This window comes from Perognathus longimembris, chromosome 21, assembly GCF_023159225.1.
Source record: "Perognathus longimembris pacificus isolate PPM17 chromosome 21, ASM2315922v1, whole genome shotgun sequence".
NCBI lineage: Eukaryota > Metazoa > Chordata > Mammalia > Rodentia > Heteromyidae > Perognathus > Perognathus longimembris.
Genome location: NC_063181.1, coordinates 34,714,290 through 34,731,149, shown reverse-complemented (window position 1 = coordinate 34,731,149; position 16,860 = coordinate 34,714,290). Strand labels below are relative to the sequence as shown.

The 16,860-nt window shown below is 39.4% G+C and overlaps 1 protein-coding gene across 1 annotated transcript in view; it reads left to right on the top strand.

The window, feature by feature from the left end:
• Positions 1-16,860, top strand: part of Kcnu1 (potassium calcium-activated channel subfamily U member 1) — a 132,134-nt gene that overhangs the window by 101,663 nt on the left and 13,611 nt on the right. Inside the window, exons 22-26 of the mRNA XM_048330530.1 lie at positions 41-140; positions 4,398-4,616; positions 7,397-7,580; positions 9,523-9,624; positions 14,624-14,695. Coding sequence (XP_048186487.1) covers positions 41-140; positions 4,398-4,616; positions 7,397-7,580; positions 9,523-9,624; positions 14,624-14,695 — 677 coding nt within the window. The remainder of the gene's footprint in view (positions 1-40; positions 141-4,397; positions 4,617-7,396; positions 7,581-9,522; positions 9,625-14,623; positions 14,696-16,860) is intronic.

Sequence of the window (16,860 nt, the reverse complement as noted above, 5' to 3'; positions counted from 1 at the left end):
GGCACCCCAAGTATTCTAACTGGCTGTTCTCCCTCTTTAGGAGCTTCCAATACAGTACAAATATGGAAGACACGGACCAACTTGACAGCACCGGCATGTACCACTGGTGCAAATCCACCCCTCTGGACCAGGTGATTCTGGTAGGTGATGACACAGTCAAGCCCAAATAACAGAGCATGGCTCAGCAGAAAGCATGTCCTTCTGCTGTCAGCTATTTTCGTAAACTGTGAAATTGGAAGAAAAAAACCCCACATACTCACCAGCCATATGGTGGCATGTGGTGGAACCCGTGGCGCATTCGACAGACTGTGTGGGCCATTTGCTGAGACGGGAGGCAATCAGAGCTGTTCAGCTACTCCTTCCTTCTCAATTCGCCAGCTCCATTGTTTAAAACAGTGCTCTCTGGAGATGGTGAGGGGTTGCTAGTAAATCTAACTAATCCAAACATAGCGGAGAAACATAATTTGTAAGAAATATGTGGTGATCTTTATATATATATTATATTATATATTATATATTATACGTATAATATATATCATATTATATATCATATTATTATATCATATTATATAATATGTTATATATTATACGTATAATATATCATATTATATAATATATATAATATTATATTATATATTGTATGTATAATATATATGTTGTATATATTATATATATATCACAACTAAATATATCCATAATTTGGAGGTCCTGAAATGTGGAATTTCAATAGTATGTTTTTTCTTAAAGCTCAATATACTGAACATTTAACACATTTGCCAAGCGTAATTTGGAAGAAATATGTGGTGATCTATATGTATATATATATTATATTATATTATATATATATTATATCACAACTAAATATATCCATAATTTGGGGTTCTGAAATGTAGAATTTCAATAGTATGTTTTTTCTTAAAGCTCAATATACTGAACACTTAACACATTTGCCAAATGTGTACTTCTTAACTGCTCTCACAGAAGCTTGTCTAATCTGGGTGAACCCTTCTGAATATGATAGTTCTGTTCCCACAAGGACACGCATTAACTCCACTTACTGAATTGCCTGAAGCCTGCATCTTAACCCAGGTCCAACACCTGTAGAGCACCATCTATTCTCATTTCCCCGAGTTTAAAACTCAAGTGTCATTTCAGTGGCTTTGATTATAGAGAGTGGCTGGAAATGTAATTAACAAGAGAGATTATGTTGTGTCAACTGTATATAGTTTTCTCACCTATGATTAATTGATAATTATAAATATTTTCTTCCTTAAAGCAATTTGATTCACTTTTTAATTACAAACACACACACACACACACACACACACACACACACACACACACACACACAGCATCCTAAGGCCCCAGAATAGGTTCCAAGTTTTGTAAAAGCATGATCAATCATTTGATCAGAAGCATAAAATTGTCAGCTGTCATATCAACTGGAAGACTCTTAGGGCGGTTAAAATTCACCATTTTATCAGTTTTGCCTTATTCTACACTACAGAAAAGAAACATATGTTAGACAGGAAGCCAAACATGTTTTTGGTGGGAGGCAAATCTTTAGAAGGAAAGGTTGAGAAGGTGGATGCAGGCTGAGCCACCCAAGAAATAATAGATGCTTTATTAGTCAGTATTTGTTAAGCATCCAGACAAGGTACCATGATAGATCTTACTTGATATGGAACAGAATTCTGAGTAACAACCTAGTTCTTTGTTAAATTTGGAAAGACTTAAGTTGTAAAATTGCTGTAGGTTTTGAAACTTGTGTCTGTTGGGGGAAAATGACCAGATTGCAGAACTCAGAGAACCTTTGAACATGGGAGAAAGTCTCTCCCAGTCAAGTGGTAGTATTCAAATTAGGTTACTCTGAATAAATAACACATGATCCTCTTTCTCCAGAAGCCACTATCTTTCTTAATTGGGCAACAGTTTTTGTCACAATTTGTTGGAGAAATTGCCTCTCTAGCTGTGCCTATAAACGCATACTGCCATGTGTCTTCTTTCTAATTGTTTAGTTCTCCTGAGCAAAGCAATTGTTGGACTTTGGGCATGTTACATTAAATACCCTTACAGCCATCATTATTCAAGTTAAAACTAATCGGATTAACTAGAGACAATTATTTAACAGGGCTGGTTAAGATTCATATCACTCTCCAGACAAGTAGCTTTATTTCAATACTCTAACAAGGAGATCCCCTTACAAAGAAGACATTTCCCAGTTTGCTAATTCATTTAATCAACTCTAATTGTGGAGATGCCAAATGTTACTTATTTATCCTGTTAGATTTCATCAAGCTCTACTTTTTAGAAGTTTGTCATTTAACCCATAAAAAGGTTGACTTAAAGAAGAATGACACATTTATTTGAAATACCTCTATGTGACACTATATGTGTCATTTAAGTATATTTGAGTTATTCTATACTAACCCCTAAGTGTCCTTTCAATAACAGCCAGGTTTGATTAAATTATTGAACAATCATTAAAAAGTTGAATGCTACAGTTTCAAGATGATATTTCATTTTAACAACGAAATGCAACATTTATCTTCTTTTAACGTTGTTTAACATAAAGGCAATGAGGGCCATAAATATAATAATATATTTATTCCTACAACTAAGGATAGAGCCAGAATATAATGCCAAGTCTTCTGGGTCCACACACGATGCTCTCGCTCTGTCTGTTACCCCCAGTGCCACAGAGGAATGGCCAGTTTCCTGAAACAACCCAGATATAGGCTTAAAATAGACTTTTTACAGGAATATGTTTTTCAGTTACTTTTCCCACTGTATGAAAACAGACAGACCATAATCTCTCTCTCTTAATCTCTCTCTCTCTCTTTCTCTCTCTGACATATTATTTTGTTTCCTACATTGAAGTATAGAGATAATGTTAGGAGCTGGCAATATTGATAATGAAATGTTTGGGATCAAATGGAATTTTTATAACCTTCCTATTTGGGGGTCACATTTCATCATGTATTTCTTCCACTTAGGAAAAACTTTATTCAATCAGTTCAGTATATTAGGTTGAACCATAGGAACTTAATATTCAACCATTCTTTTTAAATTTTATTTTATTGTCAAGGTGGTATACAGAGGGGTTACAGTTACATATGTAAGGCAGTGAGTATACTTCTTGTCAAACTTGTTATCACCTCCCTCATATTTCTCCCACATTCCCTCCCCTCAATATCCCTCTACGTAGTTCAGTTAATTCATGATAGGCATAAAGGCAGTTTCATGTGGTTTAAGCATCTATAAGCAATCCTGCTGAATATTGCAACATGTTAAGCAAGTAACATGTAATCTTCAGGGCTCTCTGGAGCATGTAAGTTTAACAATAGAATTGGCAATGACTCATTTTTTTATTGAGTCACACTATATGTCAAATTTAAAGGTTGAAACAATGAAAACCAAGAAATATTGTTCCCATTTTATCTAAGACTTTCATACCATAAGTAATGATGTTGATCTGCGTTTTAATTGATTCACTCAGTAAAACACTAAGAGAAAAATGATCAGAAAATAAAATTATAATTGTACCACTTGTAAGTTCCACTTAAAATTGTTTTTATTGTAAAGGTGATGTACAGAGGAATTACAGTTACATAAGTTAAATATTGAGTACATTTCTTTTTGAACAGTGTCACCTCTTTTTTTTTAGTTGAAAAGATTTTTGTTTTTTATTTATTAATTAAATTTTGTTGACAAGGTGTTGTACAAAAGGGGTACAGTTACATAATAGTGTTTTGCCACTTGAGTCCCAGCTCTACTTCTGGCTGTTTGGTTATTTAATTGGAGATAAGTGTCTCATGGACTTTCCTGGTCAGACTGGCTTTGAAACTTGCCCTTCAGAGCTCAGCTTCCTGAGTAGCTAGGATTACAGGCATGAGCAACCTTACCTTTTATCAGGAAACTACTCGCACAATAAACTAACTCTTCTGTCACCCTTGTAGTATTAATCTATCCATAGGATGACTTAATCACCTCTCTAAGGTCTCACCTCTCTAATGTATCCAGAAAAATAATGATAAAGAGGCAGAATCATTGAGGCATTCCTGTTTTATTGATTAAAAAAAAAAAACACCCATTCTGGGATGTGCTCCAGTAGCTCACATTTGTAATCCTAACCACTCAGGATGCTGAGATTTGACAACTATTTGAAGCTAGGCAGGACAGGAAATATCAAGAGAATCTTATCCCTAATGAGCAAAATTCTTGAAGTGGAGCTGTGGCTCAACTGGTACAGTGCTAACCTTGAAAGGAAAAGGACAATGCCTGAGCCCTGAATTCAAGCTCCAGTATGAGCACACCACACACACACACACACACACACACACACACACACACACACACACACACACACTCAAATAATTTGGTATGCTTATTCTTAGAAACGTTCCTTAAAATATGAGTTTCGGAACCACATTGTAGCCTGTGTGTTTGGAGATGCGCACTCAACCCTGATGGGTCTGCGGAACTTTGTGATACCCCTGAGAGCTAGCAACTACACCCAGCAGGAACTGAAGGACATCGTGTTCATCGGGTCTCTGGATTACCTACAGAGAGAATGGCGATTTATCCGGAACTTTCCCCAAATATACATTCTGCCTGTAAGTGTCACACCAAATAGTGGATATTATAATGTTAATTCTACTAACAGTACTAAAATTAATAATATTCATAATGGTAATGAATAATAATATGAATACTTGCAGTTACATAGTGCATACTGGGTGCCACAAACTGTAATCATTCTACCTATATTTATTCATCTAATCTTCAAAATAACCATAGGGGGGCTGGGGATATGGCCTAGTGGCAAGAGTGCCTGCCTCGGATACACGAGGCCCTAGGTTCGATTCCCCAGCACCACATATACAGAAAACGGCCAGAAGCGGCGCTGTGGCTCAAGTGGCAGAGTGCTAGCCTTGAGCGGGAAGAAGCCAGGGACAGTGCTCAGGCCCTGAGTCCAAGGCCCAGGACTGGCCAAAAAAAATAAATAAATAACCATAGGGTATAGATTGCAAAGAAATTGAACCTGAAGAATGGAAACAGTAAAGTTTTCCCAAAATTACACAGCAGGTTGGTGGTGAAAGACACAGATATTGTGGCTCCCGAGTTTATCCTCAGAATGCTATGTTTTATGGTCATCATACAAATGAGATTTTTCAATGCATTCCTGAATCTCATTCTGGTGTACTGAGTAACCTTACTAATACCAGCCTTTGCTCCACCTATACCATCTCTTCTGGAGACATCTTGTATATATACATGTATGTACGTGTGTGTGTGTGTGTGTGTGTGTGTATGTGTGTACAGAGAGAGAGAGGGAGAGAGAGACAGACAGAGAGAGAGACAGAGAGAGAGGGAGGGATCAAGTCTATTCCTTTGTGAAATGATGGACCATATGTGATTTGAATAGCCCTTTCAAAACTCCTGTTGAAATTAATTGCCATTGTAACACTGTAGAGAAGTGAGACCTTAGAGAGATGATTAAGTCATCCTATGGATAGATTAATACTACAAGGGTGACAGAAGAGTTAGTTTATTGTGCGAGTAGTTACCTGATAAAAGGTAAGGTTGCTCATGCCTGTAATCCTAGCTACTTAGGAAGCTGAGATCTGAAGAGCAAGTTTCAAAGCCAGTCTAACCAGGAAAGTCCATGAGACACTTATCTCCAACTAAATAACCAAACAGCCAGAAGTAGAGCTGGGACTCAAGTGGCAGAACACTAGCGTTGGGCACAAAAAGCTCACAGACAGCACCCAGGCCCTTAGTTCAAACCCCCAAACCAGCACACATATATAAAACATGGGGTTCAGCCCTACCCCTTCTCAGTTGTGTGTGTACTCTCTTTCTCTGTGACACTTCTGTGACACACCAAGAAGGTTTTGTCAGATGCAACCCTTGGTCAGATTCTGGATTTAGACACTAGAACAATGAGAAGTATTTTTTTCCATATAAGTTACTCAGACTGGTCATCTGTTATATCAGCAGGAAAAAATCCCCACACAAATGGATTAACACTGGACCTATTACCCATACATGGTATTGTTTTTGCAATTATATTTGCATTTGCCTTCAAAGTTCTATAACCTAATTTATGTGACTACTTCCCTGGATGAAAATATTGCTTGCATTTTGAAATGCGCCACAGCATTTGGATCTTTATGAAATAATGCTGTAATATGTAAGGGATATTTTCCAACTTCAAAACAGATTCTCTCAAGAATCAAACTGAAGGATCTCTTTATGAATACCACCTTAAAGTTCCCTGTTATTCATTCCCCTTATTCATACAAAGGGGAAAAAAGAAAATGACCAAAACCCTCAAAATTCAAATAGTTGGAAATTACCAATCCAACGACTCAAAGTTTTCTATATGAGAACAGATGCACTCGTGTTTCTCCACCAAATGATTGCAGCAAGTGTGAAGTTGCTAGTTATCTGAAGAACACAAGTGGTCTGGGCTACTAGCAAGATTCTGGGAATAAAAAAATTAACTTTGACTCCAGGATGTCTCCTTTCTCTGATTCTTCACTGCCAGTGACTCCGGATTACCCTTGCTCTACTTCTGGATTTATATCCCACTTTTTCCACTTACCTACTATGCAATCTTGAGCAAGTTACCTTTATTGTTTACATGTTACTCCTTCTCAATTCCTCTTACCCTACTCTTCTGCTTGAGTCATCAAAATGGATTTATGCTCCTCACTACCCTAACCTTACTTGTCTCATCCAAACTGGCTTTCTAGCATAGGTCTGAGAAACCTATTCACAATAAGGTACTAGTTATTGACAAGAAACAAATATGTCCATTGATAGATAGATAATAGATAAGAAAGAAACCCAGGCAGTAATTCAGGTATGGTTGCACTCAGGAGTCAGAAGCAAGTGGCTTGTCAAGTTGTAGACCCACCTAGAACACATCGCACACTCAATGACAGCTTGAGATACTTAGTGAACTATTTCAAAAAATCAAAACTCATCATAACTAGGGAAGGAGAACAACAAAATGGAGAGGCAAAAGGTGAAAGGCAAACCAATGCAACAGCAATACTTACAAGACAATATGCTATAAACCAACTGTACAACTCGGGAGTGGGTGGGGAGGGAACTGGGGAGGGGGGAATGGAGGCAAAAAATGAAGGAGGTACAATATTTGATAAGAAATATACTCACTGCCTTATGTATGAAAGTGTAACCCCTCTGTACATCACTCTGACAATAAATAAGCTACAAAAACAAAACTAAATGATGGAATGAAGAAATGAATAAATAATAGGTCCATGTCAGTGGAAACTGTGGAACCTACATCTTGAAAACCATATTACCTACAAAGGGCACTGCCATCTGACAAGCCCTTCACGATCTGGTGTTCTCTCCTTAGGGATCTGCACTCTACACTGGAGACCTGCATATAGTCAACATAGAGGACTGCTCCATGTGTGCTATCTTAGCTCCCTCACCCAAGCCATGCAGCAGTCCGACTCTGGTGGACACAGAGGCTATCATGGCCACACTCAACATTGGATCACTGCGAGTCATCTCCACTACTCAGGAGTCAACAACAGGTAGGAACAGCTGCCCTGGTGGGAAGAGGCGAGGGAGGGCAGAATAGGAAATGCTAGAATACTTTATGAAGAGGATGAGAGGTTGAGCCATCGATCATCTGAGACCCCTTCTCACCATGACAATAGTATAAGGGGAGTAGCTTACAGTGATTTTCTTGGAAATTCTTCATCAAATGAAGTCATGTATGTGCTAAGTCACTTATATGTTTCTAAATAGAATACTGTAATATTCTGCTTACTAACAATATTATTTTCCTTGCTTATGGAAAAAAATCACAGAATTCTGTGTTACTCTTTTTATCATAATCAACTAAGTACAAATATCAATCACTTCTCATTGGTGTTGTATTCAAGTTGCAATTTTTATTTCATGGTTGAAACAAAGAACACTTTTTCCCCCCTAAAGTGCTTTCAATACATAGATTATCTGAACGATTCCTTCAAGTTTCTGTAGACTGAAAATGTCAAACTCTAGCTTCAAATTACAAAGAGAGAGCAAGAAAGAAGCAGGGATCTATTCAATAGAGAAGTTTTGCCTTTCTGTCCTTTGGATTTCTCTCACCACTAGAGATAAATACTGTCACTTTAATAGTGATGCTGAACGGAAGCAAATGAGCCAGTAAGCTCCACTCTTGAAGAGCTTCCACGTGCTTTACCACACACAAAATGCACCTGGGATTAGCCTCCTCTCTAAAATTGTGTTTTTCCTTACCACCAAATGGGGAAACAGATTTTTAATTCAAGAAAAGGAAAGCAATCTAGGATTGGGATTCTCGTTTCCCTGGGGAAGGACTGGTCTAATTTGTCAAGGTCGAGCACTGGGGCTTAGGTCACCTGGCTGCTCAGCGCTTACTCAACCTGTCTCCTAGTGGAGATGTCAGAGACCAAATGCACTGGCAAGTTCTGTAACTGTGCTTGCAGATAAAAATGTTAAACTGGGGAAACAGAACAACTCTCTCTGGCTTCGAAGTAGGTGGCTAGGAAAATGCAAAGTTCATAGGACAGAAGAAGTGAGTCACAGCATCTTTGGTAGGTGACTTGAGCCAGCCTCACTGTCCACTCCCATTCAGCAAGCAAACCCAACCCGGCACCCAGGATTTCTGTGGTTTATAAACCAGAACTCGTACAAGCACTTCAGAGGGCTATGAATGGCTTAACAGAAGTGTGGGCTGTGCCTAGGTTGAGGAAATCTGAACACCCTTAAAAGCAAGGGCTGATGCATTCTACCACAGATATACTTAGCCAGACGATGATAATCACTAGGATTCACACATGACTGTGTGCATGGGTGTGCACATGAACACAACTCTGTAATTGTACAGAAAAGAATACTTGAAAGCCAATGTCATCCAAATAGAAATTAAAATATGCTATATTAAGCCATCTAGTTAATGATCTAAATGAGTACTGTCATATTACTATTTTTAAATGTCATGTCTTTTATAGAATAGATATAGAAACATAATTCTAGTTATCACTTCCTTTATCTAGAGATTATTTGTTCCTTTATGTATTGATTTTTGTAAAATGTGTCAAGTCCTCTGTTCCAACCTAGAAGGTATCTTTGAAGGAGTAACTGACTGGTTGTGTCATGTGAGATTAATGGGGGTGGGAAAGGGGAGAAAAGGATGGTAAGCGGAAAAGATGAGAAGGAGTGTCCAAGTATTTGAATCATTATAAAGCACAAGCAGGCACTTCAAACAAAGGTGAAAATCAGAGTGAGGGAAGAATGTGCTATGCAGCCTCATGCCATTCCACCTATAGATAGGAGCTATTCCGATCCGAATGACAGAATCACAGGTCCAGCCTGGCCCTGGCAACACACCTAGCAAAAGTCATCAGTGGTGTTTTATCAGACGCCAAGCTATCAGTGGAATTGTATGTTGACTACATCTTTAGAAACACCTGAATAAATTACTCAGAAGTTTCACTGATTGTGCAGGCATTGAAGGAGCCAATCTGGGCTTCCTGTATAGAACACCCCAGTTCCCAGTGCAGTGCTTCCAAGTTCACATCAACACTCCTCTTGCACCACAGCAAAGAGGTACTCTTGCCTCCAAGGACAGAAAAAGCACATAGATGGGTCAGTTTTCACCAGAGGCTTGCAATCAGCATCTAATTGGTAGAGATCAGCCATACTGCTAAAACTCTTCCAGCCCCATGTGTTAAAGGCCCTTAGCACTCTCATTGAGAAAACTTCCCATTCTATTTGGTGAGCCTTCTCACCAAATAGAATAGGATTAGAGGGGGTTTCCACCTGTTCAAACCATGAGCAACTCATATCTGATGTCAAGCTAGGACCCCTGATTCTATTCCCTAGGAAAACGCATTATGGAGAGTTGAAAAGCGGGGGGAGGGATACAGTCAAGTGAGGCCACTCCAGGGAGCCCTGAGAGCCCCAAGCATGCTGGCCATCGCCATAGGAAACCTTTAGATTTCCCAGTAATGCTCTAATTACAGCCCTGTCACATCACAGGAGAACAGGTTGGCAAACCTAGGTACCGAACTAAATAATCTGGGCATAATCTAAACACACAACGGTAATTAAGTCTGACAACTTAATATGCTACTGAAATTTAAATGTACATTAATAATCTACAATTAAGCAATCTTTTGTAATAGCACCCTGCCAGCCTTGGAGATTTCAGGTATAATACTGTGTGCTGTTAGGTAGCAAAAATATTGACATTAGTAAAATATACCCGGATCTATGATTGGATGTTTATTCAAATTACCTATTGCTCTATATGGAAAGACAGAGCTAAGGCAGGAATTCAGTTGTCATCTTTTGTCGACATCAGAAACAAATGTTTATACCAATGTATAAAAGTCAGGTGCTCCAGCTAGGTGCCTGTGACTCACACCTCTAATCCTAGCTACTAATAAGTCTGGGATCTGAGGATCATGGTTCAAAGCCAGCCCCGGCATGTAAGTCTATGAGACTCTTTATGTTCAATAAACTACTTAGAAAAAGCTGGAAGTGGCTCAAGTGGTAGAGTGCTAACCTTGAGCACAAAGGGGCTCAGGGAGAGCCTCTAATTCCTGAGTTCAAGTAATAGGACTGCAAAAAGAAAAGCCAGTGTTCTAAGCCCTTTCACAACAGGAAACTAGTATCAGAAAGCAGGAATTAAAGGAGGATTTCCCTAGAGAGAGATTTCTTTTTCACTTTAAATTGATCTCAATATTTTATGGAAAATGCCAATCATATCTTAAATACTTTAACAGAGAGACAAAATGGTCCCCTAAAAAGGGACATGAGCTCTGAAGTGGGTGCTACTCAGAGTATAAAAGCCATCCCTCAATGACAAGCTGTATGGTCTTGGCCAAGCTATCTATCACTCATCTTCAGAGAGATCTAACTGTACTTAGTTCACAGAGTCAATTTGACAGTCATGTAATTCTTATCCCTCCTGACAGTGTCTACTGCTTCCAGCTTCCAGACAAATATTTGTAAATATTTATGAGATAGTTTCAGTTTCCTACTTTAAATTCTATATAATAAATTCTATATAATGGGTCAAGTTCCGTGGCAATCATAGGAAAACCATACAGGAACTTGCAGGCCAGTAGAGAATTTTGATTTTCTCCTAATCCATCCTATTTATGCTGGCTCTGTCCTGCCCTAGGTCTAGAACTCCACTCAATCTGCCTAAATGGCCCTTTGTCATCCCTGAGAAGCCCATTTTCATCTCAGAAAAGCCTCTTTTGGAGACTTATTTTGTCATCACTCTACATCAGTGACTAGTTCCTGAAAATTTTTACTATATTTGTCACTGTCTGATAATATTTTCTATTTGTAGCTTGTGATATATCACTTGGACAGAGTCTGTCCACAGACCTAGAATAGAGTAGATATATTTGTTTCAAATTTTAAAGAAGGAAAGGAAGGGAGCGAGGACAGGAGGGAGGGAGGGAGGAAGGGCAGGAGGGAGAAAGGAAGTAGAAAAGGAAGGGAAGGAGAGGAAAGAGGGATGGAGGAGGGGAAAGAAGGACATGACAAGTCCTTGTAAATCATGAGAAGTCAAATCTCAGTTCTCCCCGGTCTCCATGCATTATGGAAATCTCATAAATTTTTGGTAGGAAAAATAGTTTAAGCTAGTCACTGATGTAAACCTTCTTAAATTGCCATGTAAACTGAGTTAGTCCTGTGGGTTTCCAGTCCCTCACCTAAGCCTACAGGGTTTCAGAAAATTATTAAAATTTCTGTGGGTTCTAATTATAAACCAATGGGTTAAATGTTTCTGGTGGACTTTCTGTTTCATCCCTTCTTCTCAGGATTTAGAGGCTGTCAGAAATGCATTCAGACCATCCATGCGCTAACCAGAAGGGGCTGTTCTGCTGAATATTTCTTGGAGGGATAGAGAAGGAATAAATATTGCAGTACAGAGCATTTCCTTGGGGGGGGGAGAGCAAAAAAAAAAGAACATCTTTTGGATTTCCTCTTTTCTTTGCCCCCATTTCAGGAACTCAATTTCCCCTTGCCCTTCTGAGTCTGCTCTAGGTGGCTTTAACTGTATTTATTCCCCATTCCACAATTCTCTCCATCAGTCATCTTACTTAGGAGACAAGGAACCTCTTAGTGTTTCATCCCCTTCCAATGCAGTGAGGATCTTAACTCCAAGTAGACTGTAAACTTCCATAACTTTTCCTTGTTAGGCATATCCTCAGAAAAAAAATTCAAGAGTTACCAACATGGGAATGTAAACTGATTCAGCCACTCTGGCAAGCAGTATGGAGATTCCTCAGAAGGCTAAATATAGAACTCCCCTATGACCCAGCAGCCCCACTTTTGGGTATCTATCCAAAAGACCACAAACAAAATCACAGTAATGCCACCAGCACAACAATGTTCATCGCAGCACAATTTGCCATAGCGAGAATCTGGAACCAACCCAGATGCCCCACAGTAGACGAATGGATCAGGAAAATGTGGTACATATACACAATGGAATTTTATGCCTCTATCAGAAAGAATGACATTTGTAAGGAAATGGAAGGACTTGGAAAAAGTTATACTAAGTGAAGTGAGCCAGACCCAAAGAGACATGGACTCCCTTATTGGGAATAATTAGTACAGGTTTAGGCAAGTCATAGCAGAGCATCACAAGGCCCAATAGCTATACCCTTATGAACACATAAGATGATGCTAAGGGATATGAACTCCATGTTATGGAAACAATTGTTATATCACAGTTGTAACTACTTTCAACGTCCTATGTGTATCTGTAGCTTCTATTATTGATGATGTTCTTGTATCACATTCCTGTGGTTGTACCTACACTATCTCTGTAATCTTATCTGAGTATTTTGGAAACCGTGTTTACTGGTATTGGAAGTAGGAAATTCAAAGGGAATACCAAATTTGAGAGACACAGGGTAAAAAAAGAGAAACAACTACAAAAGCAATACTTGCAAAACTGTTTGGTGTAAGTGAACTGAACACCTCCGGGGGGGGGGAGGGAAAGGGGGGGAGGGAGGGGGGTATGAGGGACAAGGTAACAAACAGTACAAGAAATGTATCCAATGCCTAACGTATGAAACTGTAACCTCTCTGTACATCAGTTTGATAAAAAAAAAAATTGGAAAAAAAAGAGTTACCAACAGTTTTAAGCCACTGTTTCTAATAAGATTATTATTAATTATTATTATTATTCTGTGTGTACGTGTGTTCACGTGAGAACGTGCACGCTAGTCCTGGGGCTGAATTCAGGTCTGGGCACTGCCCTTGAGCATTATGCTCAAGGCTAACATTCTACCAGTGGAACCACAGCTCTACTTCTGGTTTCTTGATAGTTAATTGGAGATAAGAGTTTCATGGACTTTCCCTACCAGGCTGGCTTTGAACTGTGATCCTCAGATCTCAGTCTCCTGAGTAACTAGGATTACAGACATGAGCTACAAGCACCCAGTGAGGTCATTATAATTTAAAAAACAAACAAACCTGTACCCTAGTTTTCCACTTAGCTCTTTCCATTATCTCTTATTTGACTTAGAGGCCTAAACTCTAGTACCATGCTTGTTTTGTTTTTTAAAGTCTTCATAATTCATCAGATGGCAAAATTGTGTTTCAGGTCAGTGTTGTTACACTAGCCCTTTTCTAGAGACCAGGCTCATGGAGGGAATTGAGATACAGGAGGGAAACTGTCTAAAAACTGAGCCCTAATTGGCATCCCATCCCAGTCTACAGAACCCCAAGCCATTACAAGTAGAGACGAGAAAGACGGAGAATGTAGCCAAGCAGATGCCATTGTCCAGAGAGGATTTGGGAAGAGGCAGAGTATACAGGAGCCAGTTGTCCTGTATCTCCAAAAGTATTCAGAGTAGCAGAACCAATTTATTGAAAATTTCCTGGAAGTTCTATAAATAAAGCCATGTGGTTATAGGTCCTGGAGTGGCTGAGCACTTGTACTCTATGGACAAGAATTATTCATTCTTGTTTTGATGTTAGTTAGCAACCACTGGAATTCACTTGAAGTGCTACTTTCTACACACACACACACACAAACATACACACACATACACACACATCCTGCAATATAGTTTATCTCAAACAGAGGCACTGAAGAGATGCAAATACAGTCTATACATGGGTTCTGCATTTGAGACATTCAGCTCAATTACGTAAAGAAGATAGGGGGAAATTAATCTTTCCTAAAAATATTCAGACTTTTTGTCATTATTCCCTAAATAGTGCCACAATAACTATTTAACCAGAATTTACATCTTATTAAGGGTTTGTTACGTATAGATAATTTAGAGATTACTTTCAGTGTATGTGAGAATGTGCATAGGTATCTATAAATTTTGGTATCCATGAAGGCTCCTAGAATAAATTCCTTGCAGATAGCAAAGGACATCTGTACTACCTTTTCTTGATCTCTAAATATAGAAAGTCATTTGCAATTTGGACCTGAGAGTAACTTAGTTCAGATAAAACACCAAGCCAACATAGTGTTTTTGTACACCATGACCAAGTGCTACAAGCCATTTAACTTTTATTTTATCCCCTTTTTCCCCCTGTTGTTATCTGTCTGCGTCTACAGAAGGGATTTCATCTGAACTTAATGAATTTAGTGAGAGAAGGTTCCGACGAGTTCCCATCCTCACTGAACTGAGTAAGTCGTTATTTGTAAGAAAAATTCAAGGAAGAGGTATTGATGATGTATACTTTAAGTCAAAGTGTACTTCTTATAATCCATAGTCTAAGAACTAAGAAATCAGAATGGAGTCCAGAGATCTTTAAGCACTTGGCCAGATGTCATGCTAGGCTCCTACCTTACTGGTAGCACCATCCAGCAGAGACTGTTCTATGTTGGTATCAGAGTGAAGTAACAATATCTGCCTTGGCCACTCTATTGTTACTAGAAGAGGTAAAAAGACCAGCTTCTGGCTCAGTCGTAATGGGAGGGGCACAGGCTTGGAAACTTCCAGGAAGGCTCTGCTTACAGCGATCTATCTTCCCATCACCAGATTTGAGGCCAGGCTTTTCCTTCCTGATGTCCAGGCACATGAGATATGTAGCAAGCAAACCTGGAGTAGTGTTCACTCTTGGGATCCTAAATTTTATATCCTAATTTTCTATTCTAATTTTATATCCCGGGTGTCTCCCTTGAATCTCCAATCACCTATCTCTGAAAGATGTACTTCTAAACTAGAAACATCCCTTGAAGAAAGAAGAGAATACCCCAACCAATATTGTTGCCAATGTGGTATGGGAAAGAAGCTCAAATGAAGCTTTCTCAACACAGTGAACAGGAAGTAGGGTGGATGAACACAGGGAAGGGAGCCTGGGTGCTGGTGGGTGGGAGGTGTTGATGGGCATTGGAAGACATTCTGGGATTCACTACTGAGAAGGCTGAGAAGTAGAGGGGAAGATTTGGAAAAGGAGAATGATGCCTAAAAGACCACATCAAACCAGCTGAAAGACCATATCTAAAGGTGTTTCTGGATGTGTGATTTCACCTGAATCTATAAGACAGCAAATTGCTTTGTGAGCATTCGCCATTTGGAAGGCCTAAGCCTGGCTGGACTTAGATCAAACTCCATGATTGAAGAAGAAGGATTTGGAAAGGATCTGAGTATTCCCATCTCCAGCCCCCACCATGACAGCTGCCAGGGACAGTGTAAAAGATGAGGGAAATCCATCTCCCTGGGGGGAAGACTTCACATCCTCTGTTGACATCTCAGATCCATGGTTTCCAGCAGACATCTGCCAACCTATTTGTTACCACCACGAAGCTGCTGGCTGTAGTTTTTATTCATATTATATTCTCTCCTCCTCTTTTGGACCATCTGTAACTTCCTAGGTGTAAATAAAGTAAGAATGGAAGTTGAAAGAAAAGCAGGTTAAAATGGTTGGAAGGAGATGAAGTAGCTCTGCACCCATCCAGAGGTGTGTCTGTCACTCACCCACCAGAGACTTACAGGTTTTGTTTTGCTGAAGACTCTCTGGCACCAGGCAGCTTTTGTCAAATTAACTAATGAGTCACTTGCCAGCTGACTCAATTCCCTGTTCTTTGTCTGGCTGGGCAGGGTCATACTGACATGGGAGCTGAAGGTCTGGCTGCCAATACTTTGGTACAGAATGTACAGGAACTTGTAAGAAAATGGCCAAGAAAGCTCAGCCCTCTGGTTTAGATGGCATGGCAAGACTGGCAAAAGGCCCATGGGACTGAGGACTGTGAGGAGAGCTGTGGGTTGGCCTGAGTCAGGCCCTGATCATCTATTATAAAAATATTGCTGTTCTTGGAAGAAAATGACTCACTAATACCGCCAATATGTCACTTCCCTCTAACTTACTGTGGAATAATTTATGGGATTAAGGAATAATACAGTCTTAGAAAACAATGTGTTCTGAGTTATGTCCTTTGGATTGGATTTGATCTGTATTAGTAAATGTAAAGTTGAGAACCACAAAGGATCCAAGACTTTGTCCCATTTGCAAAGTAACAAATTAATCTGCCACAGGCCCATGGATGCTGGGAGAAGACACAAGACTCCTGGGTAAGAGATGAGACATGAGAGAGAAAGAGAAAGAGCCAGAGACAACAGACAAGGAGTTTGTTTCTTCCAGCAATAACAGTAACAAGGGCATCACCATGTCTGTGCTGGTTGTTCATGGCCTATTTCTACAAAGAGACATGAAGAAGTCCATGTGACATTTGTACCCATAGTGGAAGAGGGATCTAAGTTTAGGAAAACAGGATATTTTTATGATAGGCAGTAAGCATGGTTAGCATGCATTCATTTGTCCTGCTGTAGTGGAAGACAGTACCTTTGT